The 19,386-nt window shown below is 40.0% G+C and overlaps 1 protein-coding gene across 1 annotated transcript; it reads right to left on the bottom strand.

The window, feature by feature from the left end:
- On the bottom strand, positions 1-14,992 carry LOC143879549 (proteasome subunit beta type-2-B-like). The gene is made up of 3 exons (XM_077381989.1): positions 14,566-14,992; positions 14,304-14,427; positions 1-566 (listed from the first exon to the last, which is right to left on the bottom strand). The coding sequence occupies exons 1-3, from the start codon at positions 14,721-14,723 to the stop codon at positions 234-236; spliced, it is 615 nt and encodes a 204-aa protein (XP_077238104.1). The 5' UTR covers positions 14,724-14,992; the 3' UTR covers positions 1-233.
- Between the last annotated feature and the right edge of the window lie 4,394 nt (positions 14,993-19,386).

The raw sequence follows: 19,386 nt of genomic DNA, 5'->3' as shown, positions 1-19,386 counted from the left end.
TATCACAAAACAGCAAATTCTTTGCCTAATAATCATGGAGTAGACATAAGTTAAGTCAATCTATCACAACAACAACGATCATCAATTTAAGGGATTTAGGGAGGATTAACTTGAACTCAAAAGGAGATTGCAACTCAAATGTATATATACGACTTCTCAGCCAATCTAAAGTACTGAAAAAAAAAGTCAGCAAAACCGAACAGCCCATTGAAAATAGTTTTGAGTAAATTATCTCAGGCGACAACAGCACCTGCATCTTTGATTGATTCCCTCCATGCGTACTCCCTCGCTCCATCCTTGTCAACAATTTTGATCACGAAATTCGGCGGAGCAACAACCAGTCTGGATCGAATCTCCATGATGCATTTGTCAACCAGATCAACAGCTTCTTCCACAGACATCCCACTGTGATAGTGTCTGTCCATCATGGATAGGGAGAAGTAAGATCCGTAGCCAAAGGCACCTTTCTCAATCTTGTGAAGGGTGGCAATATAATCAATGAAGTACAGAGATGGACCAGTTTCCTTATCATAGCCAGCCAAGAGAAGGTTAACCTGGTACGGGCTCTGGAAAACCAAGAGAGAAAATTCAGCAAACCCAATCACTTTATTAAACACTTTTATAAGCTGTTCGAGAGATTTTGGAAATTGTAAGTTGTAACAACCTTTAAAAGCTAATTAGGAAAGTGTGACCCATGTCATTATCAAATGAAGAGACTGATGATATAATTCCCATATCAAAATGGCAGCAATAATTAGATATTTTCAGTAGAAGTTAATGTAGGTTTGCCCACTGGAAGTTGATATTATCGCATGAGGGGGCAGTTAGTACATTCTAAAATTCAAGAACAATTTATAAAGAAAAACAATGTTAAGACACAATTGTTATCCACATGTTAAGAAGCAAATAGTTCCCAATCCAGATGAATTTTCAACAGAGAGCTATTCTTCCTGTGGAATAGCCTATCATTCAGAAGATAGTCCAAGGACTAGTCCTATGAAAGAAAAGGCGCCTAAATATAACAAGATCCTTCAGGTAAACACTCTGTTGGGAGGAGAAGCAGAGACCCCATCCACCATTGAAGAGTGTGGCTCGATAAGAGCCCCCCATCACCAACCCACCCATCCCAAATGACTTTCATCTGTTCCTGGAATATCAGGGGGCTCTGCACCCAGTCCATAAGAAAGGAAACAAGAAACTTAATCATGCCAACCAATATCCCCATATGCTGTCTTATGGAAACAAAAGCCAAAGCTCACAAGTTGCAAGACTATACAAGAGAAATCTTCCCTGATTGGCTGTCCCATGGAAATTACTCCTGCGTAATCAAAGGGAGAGTGTGGATCCTTTGGGATCCTAAGATCGTAAACTTAACAACCCAAACAGAAACAAGTCAACTTATTCATTTGGAGCAACGGAGCCATCACTGGTGAACGGAAACTTGCTCGTTCGGATAGAGCCTTGGTAAGTGAGACCTGGCTTCAAGACTACGCTCCTATCTTATGCAGATTACAAACCACCAGGAATATCAGACCGGAGCCTGATTATAATCACCCTAAAGGACCACCAAAGCTGGGGTCCTAAACCTTTCAAATTTATGAACATGTGGCTAGAAGGTGCATCATTATACTCGGTTTTTTTTTTTTTTTTGAAAATTGACATATCTATTCATAATAGCATATATACAGAGATTGGGGACCAATAGTCCCACCCCATTACATAATAAAAAAAACCCAAACCAAAAACCCAAAAAAAAAAAATCCTAGAAAAAACCCCATGGTATGCTGCCCCAACCTTACAATCCAAAATTGGAAACAAGGGAAGAAGATGTCCCGATATGCGAAAAACCAAGATCTCTCAAGCATATGAGAGATCGAACCCTCTACCTACGATCATATCTGAAACGTCATCCCAAACAAGACGAGAAGAAAATTCCAATCCAAGGTATAAAACAACACCCCCCAAGCAGCGAAGGACCCAGGTCCCTCAAGCACACTCAGTTAGTGCTAATATGCCATCCTTGTCCCATCAGTACCCAATCCTAAACACAAGTACAAAAACCACCAAGCAAACTCACAACCTCTTCCCTATCAGTATTACCTAAAAACTCTATTTACAATCAGGACAAACCTCTTCATCTAGTCAGGGCCTTAAGCTCCCTGCTAGCTTTACTCGGTATCTTTCCTTTCTTTTCTTCACTAGCATCACACTTCTCAATATTGAAAAACATTCTCTTAGTTTCTTCGACATTTTCTTCATATCCAATCCCTAGAATACTTCCCATTTTCGCCATTTCCTCAACCTCTTCTGATGGCACCTTATCTTCCTCCGAGAATTCTGATCATTATACTCAGTTGTTGAGAGAGCTTGGGCTACAAAAGTTCATGGAAACCCCATGTTTCGATTCACTCAGAAATTAAAGGAAGTTAAGAGGCAGATAAGATCCCAGAACACGAAAGTTTTTGGGTGGATCGATGTAAAAGTTCCATTGTTCCAATAATCAGAGCTGCATTAGCTTGCTAAAAATCCAACCAGCAAGGCCTTAATGGAAGAGGAAGGCAAGCTTAGAGAGGAGCTCATATCTACCTCCAGGCTAGAAGAATCAATGTTGAAGCAGAAGGCTAGATTTGACTGGCTCCATCTTGGAGACTCAAACTCCAAAATGTTGTACTCAGCAATCAAAACCACACCAAATAGGAAAAATATCATGGCAATGAAGAAGGGAGATGGAAATTTCACTACAAACCCACAGGAAATCTCCAAGATCATGGTTTCTCATTTTAAGAGCTTACTCAATAATTAGAAGACCTCTCCCTTCTCCCTTGGAGACTCCTGAGCTCATCTGGAAACTATCCAGAGAAGAAGCGGAGTCCCTCTCCCGGCGAGTCAGCAAGGAAGAGATTGAGGAGGCAGTTCTGAAAATTCAAGGAGAAAAGGCCCCAGACCTAGATAGATTTAACAACACCTTTTTCCAAGCCTTCTGGTACCTAATTGGAGATGACTTCATCACAGCAATCCAAAATTTCTTCCGAAAGGGCAAACTTCTGGCTGAGGTAAACTCAACTTTTACTGCCCTAATCCCCAAAGGTGAGTGGCCAGCAACATTCCTCCCTATCTCTCTGTGCAATTTCCTATATAAAACGATCACAAAAATCCTGGCTACAAGATTGAAGACTATTATTGGCAAACTAGTGAATCCAACTCAATCAGCTTTTATCAAGGGCTGGCAGATTCAAGAGAACATCCTCCTCACCCACAACCTTCTTCACAATTTCCAACTTCCAACTCCCATCTACCAAACCTTCGATGTGCCTTAAGGTGGACCTAGCAAAAGCCGTTGATAATGTAAACAGACATGCTCTCATCTCCTTCATGGTCAAGCAAGGCTTCGATCATACCTGGTGCGAGTGGATCTCGAAATGTATCTCAAAGCCATCCTTCTCTATCCTAATAAGCGACACCCCCCAAGGCCACTTCACCTCCACCAACAGGATCGGGCAAGGAGACCCTTTCTCTCCCCTGGTATTCTGTTTAACTATGGAAGTGCTATCCATATTGCTAGAGGATGCTATGCAAAAGGGTCTCATCTCCACTCCTTTCTCCCAAGGTATGGTCTCAATTACCCATCTCCTCTTCGCTGATGACTTAATGATTTTTTCAACTGCAAATCTATAGTCTACTAATGGACTACTTGCTTGCTTGAAGAAATTATCGGAATGTACAGGTTTGGAGGAAAACTGAGACAAGGGTCAAATATTCCTTTCAGGTACCAAACCTTCTGACAGAAAGGTGATCTCAGAGCATTCAGGAATCAAGGAAGGATCTCTCCCAAACCTTGTGAAGAAAGGTGATCTCAGAGCGTTTAGGAATCAAGGAAGGATCTCTCCCAATACGATACTTAGGGCTACCCTTGTTCACATCACGGCTCACCATGAAGGAATGCGGAATGCCTCCTCCTAATTGCTAAAGTGAGAAAGATGCTTCAGAGCTGGAGCAACAAGCACCTTTCACAAGCAAGTAGAATTGAGCTAATTAAAACCATCTTCAATTCCTTCCAAATATATTGGTCATTTGCCTTTAATATCCCGAAAGGGGTATTGGAAACTCTAGAAAGACTCTTCAGAGATTATGTTTGGGGAGGTTCTGACGGGAAAAAGAAGTTGCACTCGGTTGCTTGGACTGACATTTGCAAGCCGAAATTAGGAGTAGGTTGGGGCCTTCCAATTAAAGCAACTATGGCATCTTCTTAGTAACAGCAATTCCCCATGGAAAAACTGGATTCATCAAAAATACTTGAGAAGAGGAAACTTGTGGACTATCCCGATTCCCTCAAAGCCATCGTGGGGCCTCTGGAGCATCCTAAAGGCAAGGGAGCTGCCTAAAGAGCATACCTGCTACTTAACTGGTGATGAAAATGCCATTGGCCTTTGGACACAACCTTGGCACCCACAAGGTCCTCTCAATTCCTTAATTTCCCCCAGAAACAGAGATACACCCCTGGCAAGGTTTGAAATTTCGGTTTCGGTTTCGGCCTCACACATCGAAATTTCAGGGAAATTTTGGTCAGCGAAATTTCAGTGGTGATTTCGGTGGAAATTTTGGTGAAATCTTATAATTTCGGTTTCGGTTTCGGTTTAAAACCATGTCCCTGGCCCATATTCAGAAACTATCTCAAATCCATAAGGATCCCATTCTAAATAAATCTTTTCTGCATGAGAGCTATCCGGAAACCTGCCGTGGATGGTGATTTCTCGATGAAAAGTGCTTGGGAACAAAAAAGAAACTCCTCCTAGAAGCTCGCATGCACTGAAACCATATGGATCAAAGATCATGTCCTGAGACAAGATAATGTAGCCTGGAAATCTGTCCGAAACAAGTTAAGCACAAAGGTTAAGTTGATGCATATGGGGATCTTACAAGACAGCAGATGCGGCCTCTGCAATTCAGACCAAGGTTTTAAATTTCGGTTCGAAATTTCAGGTTTCGGTCGAGAGCGAAACCGAAATGGCGTAAAGTCAAAATGTTAATTTCGATCGAAATTTCGTTTTCCCTGAAATTTCGGTCGAAATTTAAGGAATATCACAAAAAAATCTGGATTTTGTTTAATATTTAATATTATCCCGAAAAATCGGGGATTTCGTCGAAATTTGGTACGTTATAAAATATTATGTCATCTGATGTCGATAGATTTCGTCACAAAATTTTGAAATTTCGGCTGTTCGGTTTCGGTGAGGACCGAAATGCATATCCCGAAACCGAAATTTAAAACCTTTATTCAGACCAGGAAGAAGAAAACATCTGTTTTTCAAATGTTGCTTCTCGGCATGGATATTGAGGTCAATCCTATGGAGAATTGGAGTAAGAGGAAAAACCAGAAACACCCTCCAGGAAGAAGAGTATTGGATCAGATCCTCCTTCCCAGGTAAAGGTCAAGCTGCCACAGCTCTGAGATTGGCTTTCTCCTCTGCAATCTACAGAATTTGGATGAAAAGAAATCTAAGGTTATTCAAGAAGAAAACCCCAAAACACCCTCCAGGAAGAAGGGCATTGGATCAGATCCTCCTTCCCAGGTAAAGGTCAAGCTGCCACAGATCTGAGATTGGCTTTCTCCTCTGCAATCTACAGAATTTGGATTAAAAGAAATCTAAGGTTATTCGAGAAGAAACACAGACATAAGAAGCAAGTTCTTCAGGACATTCTCTCGGATGTTAAGAATGCTCTGAAGCTCGAAGATGAATTCAATGAATCGGGTCAAAATGCAGCTGTTAATTTTGGCTACAAATTTTGTCCAAAACAGAGCATCACGAAAAAATACAAATGGGATACACCAGAGCCGGGTGAAGTCAAGATCAACACAGATGCGTCTCTTGATCCCGAAGGAGCTGGGCTTGGGGGCATCAGCTGGGAGCATAATGGCATGCTACTTGGTCTTTTCTCCAAAGAAGTAGCAAAAGAAGAAATCTTCGAACTAGAATTATCCGCTATCTACACCGGTGTTCGTCTAGATAGAAAAATGGGAAGGAGAAAAATTTGGATCGAAGTTGACTCATTATACACAGTGAGCATAATTACTGGAAAATCAAAACCACCATGGAGGAAGCCCATGATGCTAAAGCAGTTAGCCGAATATCTCAAAAACTTCACCCAATGGCGCATTTCACATATATGGAGAGAGATTGTCCCTGCAGGATTGACATTCCATTGCCTTTCACCCCTCCAAAACTCCTAGAAATATTACAATCTGACCGGGAGGGAGAGTCTTATGTCCGATTGTAAATTTTTCATTTTCTCAATGTATTAATTTTATCTAAATTACCATTAAAAAATTAATTTTATCTAAATTCAATGCACTGGTAGGGGTCCTGCCAAACCCCAGCTTACTCATAAAAAAAAGAGTTTTGAAAGTAACCAATGGTCTATGCATTATGAAAATCTAACAGCTGAGAAGAGAATGAAACTAGCCTCAAGAGGAATGAGTGCCTAATGTAGTTCAGTGAATTACAAGTCATGATGCTTGCCAATTAAAAAAAAAGGACACGCAGAGACCTAATTATGCCCATCATTAAATTGTACATCTGGTGGAATGTTAGTTATGAGCAAAGAATGAATACGTCGCTTTGTTGCATAAATCTATAGTGTAGCTAACATTTACTCTAATTGTCAATGGTTAACATTTGATACATTGGTCACATAGTATTTGTTTTTAATGGCAACATAGTATTTTCTTCTATCCCTGCCCATTAAAGAGGAGACCTCAGGGATGGATGAACCTTCACATAGTATTTTTTTTAATGGCCACATAGTATTTTATTTTCTTTCGTGAAATCACAGGGCATTTACTAATAAAGATATAAACTGACCAGTGACCAGATATCTTGAAACTTTTTGTTGAAAAATAACTAGACTTTTTTTTTTTTGAATGGCAAATAGATTCATTAAAAAACAAGGACCGAGAAGGACCTTGGAAAGGAGTACAATCATAAAAATGACAAAAACATACAGAAAGAACTAAGAAGGAATAAAATCAAACAGTGGAGACTTTCTTTGTGAACCCCGGTTCTCGCCAGACTATCCGCTTCGCCATTGGCAGACCGCCTAACATGCTTGAATGAGATTGCTGCCATTGCAATATTATCATTAATTTCATCAAAATAGGCACCAAATCTCCAAGGAACTGCCTTGGCACCCCGAAGCCATTTGATAATGTCGAGGGAATCCCCTTCCACTACCGCCTTATTCTTATCCACATTATGGAGCATCCCAATGCCCTGATGAATGTCGTGAACTTCCGCCTCATTTGCGTCTGCGACTCCGATGGGGCCTCTAAAGGCCCAAATAACCACCCCCTCTTCGTTCCTCAACAATCCATCACTGCCAGCTGGTCCAGGATTTTCCAAACTAGAACAATCGAAGTTCAATTTTAGCGTTCCCTAAACCGGTGGGACAGAAGCCTCTATCACTTTGGAGACATATCTCTTCGCCCCACAAATCTCCCTCCAACCATGCCATAGGTCATAGGGCGAGACGAATCTAAAGCATGGTAACGTTTTCACCCAAGATATCATTAAAGCAATTACTTTATTGAAAATGTACCTTACTCCTTTCGAATGTCCCTTGAAAATCCTCGCATTTCTTTCTTTCCATAGTACCCAAATAGTAGTTAAAAAGGATATTTGCCACAAAATCTTCCCTTTACTCTTCCAAGGAGCCATCGCCCAGCTTTCACATAGTTCCAAGAATTTTTCAAGAAGTACCCAAGCAATCCCGAATCTATTGAACAATAGACCCCATACCTCAGAGGCGACGTTACACTGAACGAGCAGATGATCCACAGACTCTCCTGATTCAATGCAGAGAGCACAGTAGTCAATAAACCACATGTTCCTATCTCTCAAGAAGTCAATGGTTTGGATTCTCTGGAGGAGTGTAGCCCATCCAAATACTATGTGGCACTTGAATGTCCCACACTTTGGCTACTTTGGAGGGAACGGGGCAAGGTAGAAGATGATGATAGAATGATTTAACCGAGAAATCCCCATGTGAGTTCCAAACCCAAATTCTTTTATCTTCCCCATCTAACTTGATATAGCACGTTTCCAATGATTGCAGCAATGTTCCCACCAATTCCACTTCCCTGTCAAAAAAGTTTACGCGAAAGGGTGGAGCCCACACCATCCCATTTTTAGATCGTGAAAATCAATCTTTTACCAATACTTCCTTGCTCGATGTTATAGCGAACAACTGCGGGAAAACCTCTTTCAACGAAGTATCGGTACAAAATTTATCCCACCAAAATCTCACTCTGTCTCCGGCATACACTTTGAATCTAACCTTTTCCTGAAACTTCGCTTTTAAACACATCACGTCCCTCCAAATAGTTTTACCAGCTTCCTAAACTTGTCCTCTGTTTCCCAATGTCCTTCACAGGACCCATACTTTATATCAATAACTTTAGCCCACAATTGAGACCCCTCGTCTCCATATCTCCATAACCATTTGCCTAGGAGCGCTTGATTCGTTTCCTTTATTATTCTTATTCCTAAACCACCCACCTTCATCGGCTTACATACTTCTTCCCAGCCAACAAAAGGAATGCCTTTCTTATCATTGGCCCCTTCCCAAAGGAAGCGCCTCTGAATCTTTTCTACTCTCATAATACGCTCACGGGGCATTTGAAAACCGAGAGCTGATATATAGGGATATTGGCCAAGACTGCCTTAATGAGAGTCAGTCTACCCCCTCTGGACACCAAGTTCATTTTCCAAGTCTCAAGCCTCTTTTCAACTCTATCAACTATTGGTTCCCAACTTTCTTTCTTTGGTTTGCCAACCCAAGAGGTAAACCCAAATATGAAGAAGGTAGGGTATGCACCATGCATCCCATAACTCTGGCTAAGCCACATGTTGTTTCAGATGAAAGATTCATACCAAACACTCGAGATTTGTGAAAATTTGTACTTTGTCTCGTGATCAATTCATAACATCTTAAAAATACTTTTAAATTCGCCACTTTGAGGATATCCGGAGAGTTAAATAAAAGGCTATCATCTGCAAACTGCTAGAGGGACATTGGGGATTGCAATTTTTGGGTAGCAGATTTGAATGGTGTATTCTCCATGCAACCTTTCCTTTGTAAGCTTGTTGAGGGTGAAAGATCTTTATTCTGCTGGAACCGCATTTGGAGATCTCCTAGAGCTTGGTTTGGGAGATTCGGTGAGGTGGTTATGCGCTTTGGCATGAAGCAATGTGCAATAGACCACTCGGTTTTTAGCTCGTAGTCTGATGGTGAGTACGATTTCCTAGTAGTTTATGTGGACGACTTTGTTATCACTGGAAGTAACAGGGAAGGCATACAGAAGCTAAAGGACTTCCTTCAAAAAGAATTCTATACCAAAGACCTTGGTCGCCTCATATACTTCCTTGGAGTTGAGCTAGCCTGTTCACATGGTAGACTGTCATTGTCCCAAAGGAAATATGTCTTGGACATATTAGAAGAGGCAGGATCCTTGGGTGTGAACCCGGCTTAGGTTCCCATGGATCCTAATGTCAAGCTTTATCCTGATCAAGGGGATTTATAAGAGGAACAGGCAGGTACATACGATTTGTTGGCAAGTTGATTTACTTGACATGACTCGTCCAAATATTTCGTTTGCAGTGGGTGTAGTGAGTTAGTTCATGAGCTCCCAACGTACCTATCATTGGGCAACAGTTCTTCGAATAGTTAGGTACTTGAAGAGGGCAAGTTTAAAGGCTTATTCTTCAAAAGGCACAATCACATGAACTTGGAAGGGTTCACTGTGCAGACTAGGCCAGATCTCCTGCAAATAGAAGGTCGATTACATGATATTGCACTTTTGTTGGAGAAAACTTAGGGGCCATTTGGATACGCGGATTTTGGAATCCGGGATTTCTTCAAAATTGTAGCTGAGAGACAAGAGAAGAAGCGGACCAGCCGTCGTTTTTGACTCGTTTTTAACTTCTCGCCCTTCTTTCCGTCAGCAAGAGAGTAGCAGATCCTCCCATATTTCCAGGTTTTAGAAATCTTAGGATGCAGGAGAGATTTTTTAAACCTGAATTTCTCACTTAAAATCCAAGAAACGTTGTCAGAACAGCATACAACAGCTTGATCATGAACCCTCTTTTACACTGTTTTCAAACTAAAAACCTGGATCTGCGTATCCAAACGGCTCCTTAATGTCGTGAAAAAGCAAGAAGCAGGATGTGGGGGCTAGATCTAGTGCCGAAGTGGAGTATCGAGCTATGGCTCATACGTGTGGGCAGTTGACCTAGTTGGGGTCTTTTCTATCTAAGATTGGCTTGCCTTCCTCATCTCCAACATCGCTGTATTTCGATAATAAAGTTGTTGTTCGTATTACTTCAAATCCAGTTTTCCATGAGAGGACGAAGCACATCGAGGTGGATTGCCATTTCATTCGTGAGAAGATTCAGTACTAGATCAGGAGACCAGATAGCCAATATATTTACCAAACCACTAGGCAGACCAAAGTTGAATGATATGTGTAATAAGCAATGGTTGTATGACATATACACTCCAGCTTGAGTGGGAGTGTTAGAAGAGCAGTAAAATTTGCATACCCGACTGGGTATTCTTGTCTTTTGATAAGTAACCCTAATGACACATATATATAAATATATAATACATTTTGTGAGAAGGAGAACCCGCACACTCTCCTTCTCTCCAACTCCTCTCATCTTCCTCTCTCATGAAACCGTTAACAGTTTCAGTTTTCGCAGCAATTGAAACCGAAATTTAAAACCTTTCTTGTGACATGGGGTGACATCATATCAATTAAGCCACAAAGAAGGCCCATTCAAATTTTCATGGGGATTGAATTGAGGGTTTCCTAGCTCCGAAGGGAACCCTAGTACAACTAGATTTGTTAGTCTTAGTGTTGGCAGAAGTCTACTGCTAAGAGTCCTAGTTGTGTTTTTGTTTCAAGAAAGATGACTAGTTTGTTTGTAGTAGGAAAGTGTCCCTATAATAAGGATCTTTTTTGTTTGTTTCAAAGTTAGTAAGTGTTAAAGTATAAAAGATTAAATAACACCTCCTCCAACAGCTTAAGCTTTTGGAGTAACTGGTTGTTTCATGGTATCAGAGCAAATGCCTGGTTTCAAACCTCCTTGATAGCAAAAATCCACATGCAATGGCCAAACCCAAAAGAGGGGCCACATGTACCACGTGTAGGCCAACCCAAAGAAAGAGGGGCCACACGTGAGGGGGAGTGTTAAAGTATAAAAGATTAAATAACACCTCCTCCAACAGCTTAAGCTTTTGGAGTAACTGGTTGTTTCACAGTAAGGATCCTTTTGTTTATAGGAGTTCTAGTTGGAATACGATTTTGTTCTTTTGCAACTAGAGGTAGATAGATATTAGGCGTCCGAATCATCCTCCCCTTGATTTTTTGTGGGGCTGGAGTTCTCTATAAAGGTAATGGCCTATGGCCCTAGCTACTATGTTAATTGATTGAATAAGAGTGAGTTTAGCTCCCAAGCAGTTACGTGCTACCTCTTGCGAATGTGATCCACATTGGTGCTTTGTTATTTGCTTTCTTGCTCTCTTCTGCTTCATCCTTTGTCTTCGTTTTCTTTGTTTCCTAAACCTGAAACCTTTGTCTTTATCTTCTTAGTTTCCCAAACCTGCGACCATTAATCATCTTCCACCATTGATCACCTTTTGCCTCTTTTACCTTCACCCCAACCTTAAACCTTAACCTCAAACCATTAAATCTTCAACCCTCATCTAAATATTAAACCATTATTGCCATTAAACCCTACCATAACTGCACTAACCTTAACATACCCTCTTCCCACTTTCAACCACCTAACTGCCCTCAAACCTATTCTTAACCTTTGATAAACATATCATTGCCAGCCATTTGTTATTTCCTACCATGACACCTCCCAAAGACTACACACAACAAATTCCCAATTTGACCCAGAAATTCAAATCTTACATTACAGTCATTACAGTCCCATTACCTTAAGTTTCTAAACCTAAGTTTACATCAAGAACCTGATATAACCCTATAAACATTTACCGAATCTAAATCCCTACTCAACTGTCATCGAATTTTTACTTCAAACCAGAAACCTAAATCTGAATAGATCTGCTACAGACTTACAATCTGTTACAGTTTTTTCACAACTATTCTTTAATACTGCCCTATCCAGTCCTAATCCTACATTTAGATTATCCTTTAACACCCTGTTATAGACCTGACTTTGATGCCCAGCCTATTCTCTTCTGAATCGTAAGTAATTCTAGAACTTAAGCAACAACCTGTAAAACTTGTGCATGATCAGTTACCCATGTGAACTGTCCAGCCTTTGACCATCATTACCAAGATCGTCCAGATCAAATATACCCTTTTAAACCTAAAGGATTCCTATACTTGGTTGTCTTACATCACGTGGAATCAAAGCTACCTACATGATGGTCTTCCCTTATCTGTCAAGAATCAGCAAGGGGCACCTCCCTTTCGTGAGTCCCAAATCAAACAAGAGTATCCATCCTCACAACCTTCGCAAAGGGTGCCCAGAAGGGCAAGGGGGATTTGGGTCTTTCCAATTCCAAGGAACACCTAACATCTACATAAACCCAGTCACCACCCATGAAAAAAGGAATTTCATCTCTCAAAATTTCTGTTAGACCACCGAACATATATCAATTATAACTTCATTTTGCACCCAAAGGCTTCACTTTCCTCACGAACTTGGCACTAACAATTTTCCGAAAACACCTTATTCCTTAACCATAGGTTGTTGATTCCAAGATCATTATTCTTTCTTGGTTATGATAGCTTTACAATTGATAACAAAACAGCTTTTCGAACCTTCTCTCAAAATCTTTCTAACCAACCACTGTTCTTAGGCGTGGTGGCATTAAAGTTAAGCCCGTCAATATCAGGCAACCAAACTTCCTTAGGAAAGAGGTTAACAAATTGGCCCATTGTCACTTCTTTTATTTCCCCACTATCTTCCAGCCAAACGCTCCAAATGTGACAAATAGAATACCATTTTTCCTAGTCGTATTCGCAAACTGATGGAAAAACATCATGTTCCTATCACCTTCTCTAAACCAAAAAGCCCTAGACTTTTCTCTCCCTGATTTCTTCACACTTAAGGATATTTTGAACCCCACCTTCAACTTTATTCTAGAAGAGCTCTGATCTTCAAACAATATTTGATCATCCCTCTTCAACACGATCCAAGCTCTTCAATTTGGAAAGGGATCATCTTTCTTACCTTTGATCGAGCTCTGCCTTCTCATTTAGAAGAGCTCTCTCATTTCAGCAAAACCTGTACCTCCAGTGATTTATCTAAACCGTGAGTGTGTTTAGTGTGCTCATTAATGGGAACACCTTTCAGCCCTCAAAATGAAAATCACTCCACCATTTTTCCACTTTTTGTTGAAACATAATACCTCTAACAAAGCTAGATCAAATCAAATCAATTAATGGAACCGGACCCTGCACCATTGTACTAAAGAGGATTGGACAATGGGTAGGTATTGGCTATGGAAGAGCCATTGTGTGAACATTCCTATGTGAATCTCCCATTCCTTAGAAACAATAGATCTATCTAATGCACAAATCACCCGGTTAAGTTGATTATTCTAGCAAGTATGTTGAGATCTTAATATTAGCGCGCCATTAAACTCATTCCCGCATATGAATTTAGAAATAATCTTACAAGAACTATTAGTGAAGCTTGGATTTTACTAAGCCAAGGCAACTGAAAATATATTACTAATGGAAATTAAACCCTTCAGATGATAACCACTGCCATTAATGAAAAATATCCAGGAACTCAACCCAAGAGCCTTAACTAGTTGAAGAAAAGTCATCAACTAGAACTATGCATTTCCAAATTCATTTGATAAGCCACTTAAGCGCAGTTAAGCTCCCTACACTGCAGTGCATGAACACTTTTCTCTATACTGTATCTCAACATATTTTCACGACACACATATGAAAATACATTTAACCCTAAGCACTATTCTACTTTGTGGAGTTGGTAAGAAAAAAACATGTCAACAGATAAATCCAAAACCATAATCAGAACTATAGAATTCATGCCAAATAAAACAAAACCAAAACCCTATTTCCCCAGTTCAGAGAAGAAAAGATCATAGAGACAACCCTAACAAGAATCAGAAAAGAAACAAACCCCAACCCTACAAAAATCAACTATCCAGAAATCAACAAAACCCTAAAACAATTAAAGCGGTAAGTAGAAAACAGATGAGAGAGAGAGAGAGAGAGAGAGAAGAGGAAAGTGGACCTTTCTCAGAGCGGTGGCGAGCTCGCCCCGGGTGAAATTGGCAGCGGCAGCCGTGGTCAAAGGAATTCCATTACGGAACTGATACAAGTGAACGTTCTTCTGTATATATTCCGTAAATTGAACTCTGCAAATTTAAAGAGAGAGAGAGATAGAGAGAGAGAGAGAGAGAGAGTAAAAACACAAATCCCTTTGTAGGGTTTTGTTTATTTAATAAACACACACAGAGAGAGAGAGAGAGAGAGAGAGAGAGAGAGAGGTGTACCTGTCTCCAGATTCTCCGCTAGCACCCAAGAGCTTGTGAGAATCGAGAAGCATGATTTTGTCTTCGTTGGATTTGTGAACAAGTATGCTGTTTACGGCCGATGAGTCCGCAACCACTAAAGCGAAACCATTTCCTACCATTCCGAACACGCACTCCATTTCTTCTCTTCTATTCTTTTCCTCTCTCACGATCTGTACACGCCTCTGCCTTCTGTCGCAACGGTGAAATTAGAGAGGGACTTGAGTGAGGGACACGAAAAGTAGATGAAGAAGATGCATTACGAAGATAGTTAGGGGTAATATTGTGAGGGGAAGCAAGGGTGCAACTTGGATCGGGCTCAACCGACGTGTCGGGTTGGGTTAGGGTGAAAAGCCAACCCGAAACGAATTAATTTCGGGTTCGGGTTGGGTTAGGGTTGAGGCCTTCGCAACCCGACCTTACCCGACCCGAGCTCCTCTGATTTTATCTTGATTTTCTATTGTATTTTTCAGTTTGGTCCAAGGTGAAACTGAGCCGACTCAACCCAACCCGTTTTCGGGTTGAATGGTAGGGTTTGGGTTTAAAGATTTAGTCGCAGATTGGGTTAGGGTTGACTATCCTCAACCCTAGGTTCGTGTTAGGTTGGCTTAGAGTTGATGGAATGCTATCTCAAGTTGGGTTACGGTTGGGCTCAACCTTGCAGTGTAAAGAGAGCAGTCATAAATGCACTCGAGGGAGGGGTTGGCCCAGGGAAGAAAAGTTTGCCAATATATCACTTTCCTTTCTTTTACAATTACTTACATTTTTCAAATAAAATTAGGCTATTGATATTAGCACTACCTTGTTTTGATAACAGCACAAACTCAGCTTGTCTTTTCTTTTTTAATTTGCTTATGAGAGCTATTTGAGAACTGTAATAACATTTAGTAGATGCTTAAATAACAAAATACTATATGAGTTATTGCAGTTATCAAAACATTGTCAATATTAGTAGTCTAATTTCATACAAAATTTTAAACCTTCGAAAAATTAAGAAAACTTGATTTTATTTATCTCTTTAAAATAATCATTGGAAAAATCTTTAAGTAAAATTGAATAAATTTGATTCAAGTTTCCTTTTTTTGTTGTTGTTGTGTGTGCGCGAAAAAAAGTAGGAAAAATAGATACATTTTTCCTCTTAACTTTTCATGAAGATTCCTGCAATTTGAATTCTGTTAGAAATGTTTCCTACATAATTATGTAGCAATAATGTCCCCCTCCGTCTAACTTTCAAACCAAATTATACAAAATGGTTGAATTTTGATTGAAAATCTTATGGATATATGGTGCTCTCTCTCTCTCTCTCTCTCTCTCTCTCTCTCTCTCTCTCTCTCTCTCTCTCTCTCTCTCTCTCTCTCTCTCTCTCTCTCTCTCTCTCCACTCTTTATATTGGTAATGACACCCCTACTTATTCCTCTATTCTCCGACTCTATGTCATGCAACCAAACACTACTGTAAGTCTATTCCATTATTCTATCATAGGTGATTCTAGACAAATCCAATGATTGTCTCATCCCTTTTGACTTCTTATTACACGACTAACCGACCCTATGCTATGTATCCAAACATATTAATGTCTTGGGTAAAATCTAAGATGAGTTGAATTGAGATCTTGCATTGCATTGCATGGGTGTACTAAATCTAAGATGAGTTGAATTGAGATCTTGCATTGCATTTAGTAAATAATAACACATGGGTTCAAAATACTTGCATGTAGTAAGATGAGTTGAATCATGGGTTCAAGATGAGTTGCATTGCATTGCATTGCACTCCAAATCTAAGATGAGTTGAATTGAAATCTTGCATTACATTGCATTGCATGTAGTAAACAAACATTTCATAAATATGATGTGGAGTTATTGAATCATGGGTTATTATTTTTTTCATAGAACTTGACAAAATGTGTTGACAAGTATTTTAGAATTTTAGATGTAAAATAATTTTTTAATGATCATTTTAAATCTCCTCTTTTTACCTGTTCTTGTTTAATTATTATTATTTTTGAATGGCAAAGAATTATATTAAAGGGAAAAGAAACACGGGAAACCCCTAGCGATCGTTGCGATCGAGAAGATCGACGTAATACAAGAAAAACCTTCAAGGGGGGAGGAAATCGAAGACTTCCAAATCCGACCTCGAGCAACCATCTCTTTCTAGCCTATCGGCATCAGAGTTTGCCGATCTCCTTGCATGATGAAAAGAAATATTGGAGCATGCCATCCTGTTGTATAGTTCATCAATCCGTTGACTAAACCACCACGGAGGGGATGCTCTACCCTCTAATCACTCGATCACATTTAAAGAATCGCCCTCCACTATTACTTTGTCCAAACAATTTTTCTCCAACATCCTTTTTTCTTGGTGAACGCCCTTATCTCCACCTTGTTAAAATCAGTGACTCCAATAGGGGTGAAAAAACCCCATATAGAATTGTCATCTTCATCTCTTAGGATGCGTGCTATCCCCGCCAGTCCTATGTTTCCGGTGCTTGAGCTGTCAAAGTTCAATTTTAGGAATATGATGTTAGGAGGCTCCCACACAAGAGCAATAACCGACCTCGCCTTCCTACTACCACACACCATTGACCATTCTTGCCATAGTTCATAAGCTGAAATAAATCAGAAACTAGTTCTCGATTATATTATTTTTTTACATTCTTTTTCTATCTTTTTTTGTTAGGCTAATGACATTTTAAACATGTCTTTTTGGCTTGATGTTTCTCACGTCGTGTTAGTTACAATTGGAACCGAACTACTCAATGATCCAACCATTTATTTGTCAGGCCTTGTCAAGGACGAGCTATGCAATCGCAGCCCTCTTGTGTTTATGGCCTTTAAATGGAAAGTTAGGGAAATAAAATGACAACATGCAAGTAAAATTGGGGTGAGTAGAAGTAGGATGTGTGACCTTTTAAGCCCATCTTGCTTACCAGCTTCACCTGCAACAATCTTAGATTGGGTACCCGATTCATGATCCAAACCATTCTTATATCATTCTAGCTGCTCATATTTTTATTTGAAAAAAATTGCACATCCATCGAACCCATAAAAAATGGGGGAATGTGCATATTTTTCCTTGGAAGAATATATATATAAGCTTCAACCGATTCAAACCATATCTGTTAGGCCCCACTATGGATATGCCATGCATCCAAATCCAATCCCAGTTGATGACTCTTAAGCCTCCATTTTATAGATCCATTGTTTGTGATCATGACATTACAGATCCTTATTTTGCATGAAATTTGACTGCCCCGATCCTAGATTTACAACGTACACTTATTGAAAGAAGTTTTATGGAAAGAAGATCTAGATCCAATAGGGTAGGTATTTTCCTAGAAAACAATGAAAATTTTCCATAAAAATTTAGTTAGCCAAACGTTAGGAAAGCTCATCTCCAGCAGAAACTTTTCTTTGGATCGAAAGGGCCATAAATGAGCTTGACAGATCATGGGTGTGAGATCCCACATCAGAAAAGGAACAAAAGTCGTGGATTCTCCCTCTCCACGTGTTTTCAGCATCTCCAAGGGACGGGTCCCTACGGGGTGGGTCAGGATAGTGCTGCTGGAAAACAAAACTGAGGAGGGTAAAAGACCTAGAACCGGATAATATTTACACGGTGGGGTCAGAGCGTGACAAAGGGCTTAAGATCACCCAATCAGGGTGTTCTCAACGGACATTTGGCCAGTTAGTAATCCAGTCACAGCTACGGGGCACACTCAGGCCTAAAGAGTGGAGTGGATGTTGGGAAAGCTAGTATTTTTACCATTTTCCATTTTCCATTAAGTAGGTTGACCTAACTTTGGCCTAAAACGTATAAACAAAGATATATTCATGATGCATACATGCATTAACACGTGTCATTGATCCCGGTCATTCATTGAGCTCGGGCCTCGGGATTTTCATCGAGAAATTTACTCCTGTCGTGGAGTGCGCGCATCATTGTGCTGTCTCTATTGTCTCTACAATCTCTCTCTTCGTTTTTAAGTGAAACATTTCAAAGCAATCCATTAAACAAATCAAACAAAATAGTGATCTAAGAGACTCGATATTCCCTCCTCATTTTTCTTATGATAAAACCTTCTTCATTTTGTCTCTTTGCCATGCATACCATCTTTCTATTCATGATGGCCAAAATGCTCATAGAAGTATCTACACAATGCAATCCCATTTTTCAAGTTACTTAGAATAATCTATCAAAAAAAGTTCAATTTAGAGTGTCTAAGAGCAAAGTTAGTGTAGCGTGTCAATAAACAATAATGATGTTTTTTAGTAGAAATAATATATGTGCCTCCTGTTTTTACTAGGGCTGCAACTCGAGCCGGGTTTTACTCAACCCGCATCGACCCAACCAGAAAATAGCCTGGGTTGGGTTCAGGTTTCATGGGTTTCGGGTCGAGCCGGGTTGAGCATTCAAAAGCCCGCATGAATCTCGGGTCGAGCCGGGTTTGAAGGGGCCCGACCCGACCCCTGAGTTATATAAGTTATAGTATGTACATTTTTTTCTATTGTTAGTTAAAAGTTAAAAGTGAAAACCCACGCACCCACCGTTACTATATGTGAGTGTAATTTCTGCTTCTATGAGTTGAGTTGATTCAAGTGTTTGATTCAGCATTGTTTGATTGTAATTACAACATTGTTTGATTACAGCATTGTTTGATTAAAGTGTGATGCGAGTGTAATTACATCATTGTTTGATTCAAGTGTGATGTGAGTGTAATTTTTGCTTCTATGAGTCGAGTTGCCTTGCCAAATAAGAATTTTCCTTAAAAAATTGCGTCAATGTGAAAAAATCCGACCCGAC

The sequence above is a fragment of the Tasmannia lanceolata genome, unplaced genomic scaffold, assembly GCF_043159265.1.
Source record: "Tasmannia lanceolata isolate RefF3 unplaced genomic scaffold, GAP_Taslan_0.1 ptg000006l, whole genome shotgun sequence".
Taxonomy (NCBI): domain Eukaryota; kingdom Viridiplantae; phylum Streptophyta; class Magnoliopsida; order Canellales; family Winteraceae; genus Tasmannia; species Tasmannia lanceolata.
The sequence above is the reverse complement of the archived record's forward strand: the minus strand, read 5'-3'. Positions and strand labels throughout refer to the sequence as shown.

What these genes read in the sequence shown, in the direction of transcription:
- LOC143879549 (XM_077381989.1), bottom strand. Translation starts at nt 14,723, where the DNA reads ATGGAGTGCGTGTTCGGAATGGTAGGAAATGGTTTCGCTTTAGTGGTT. An exon ending in AGCGGAGAATCTGGAGACAG is followed by an intron (nt 14,428 to 14,565) that starts GTACACCTCTCT and finishes TTAAATTTGCAG; the next exon opens with AGTTCAATTTACGGAATATA. An exon ending in TCGCCACCGCTCTGAGAAAG is followed by an intron (nt 567 to 14,303) that starts GTCCACTTTCCT and finishes TTGGTTTTCCAG; the next exon opens with AGCCCGTACCAGGTTAACCT.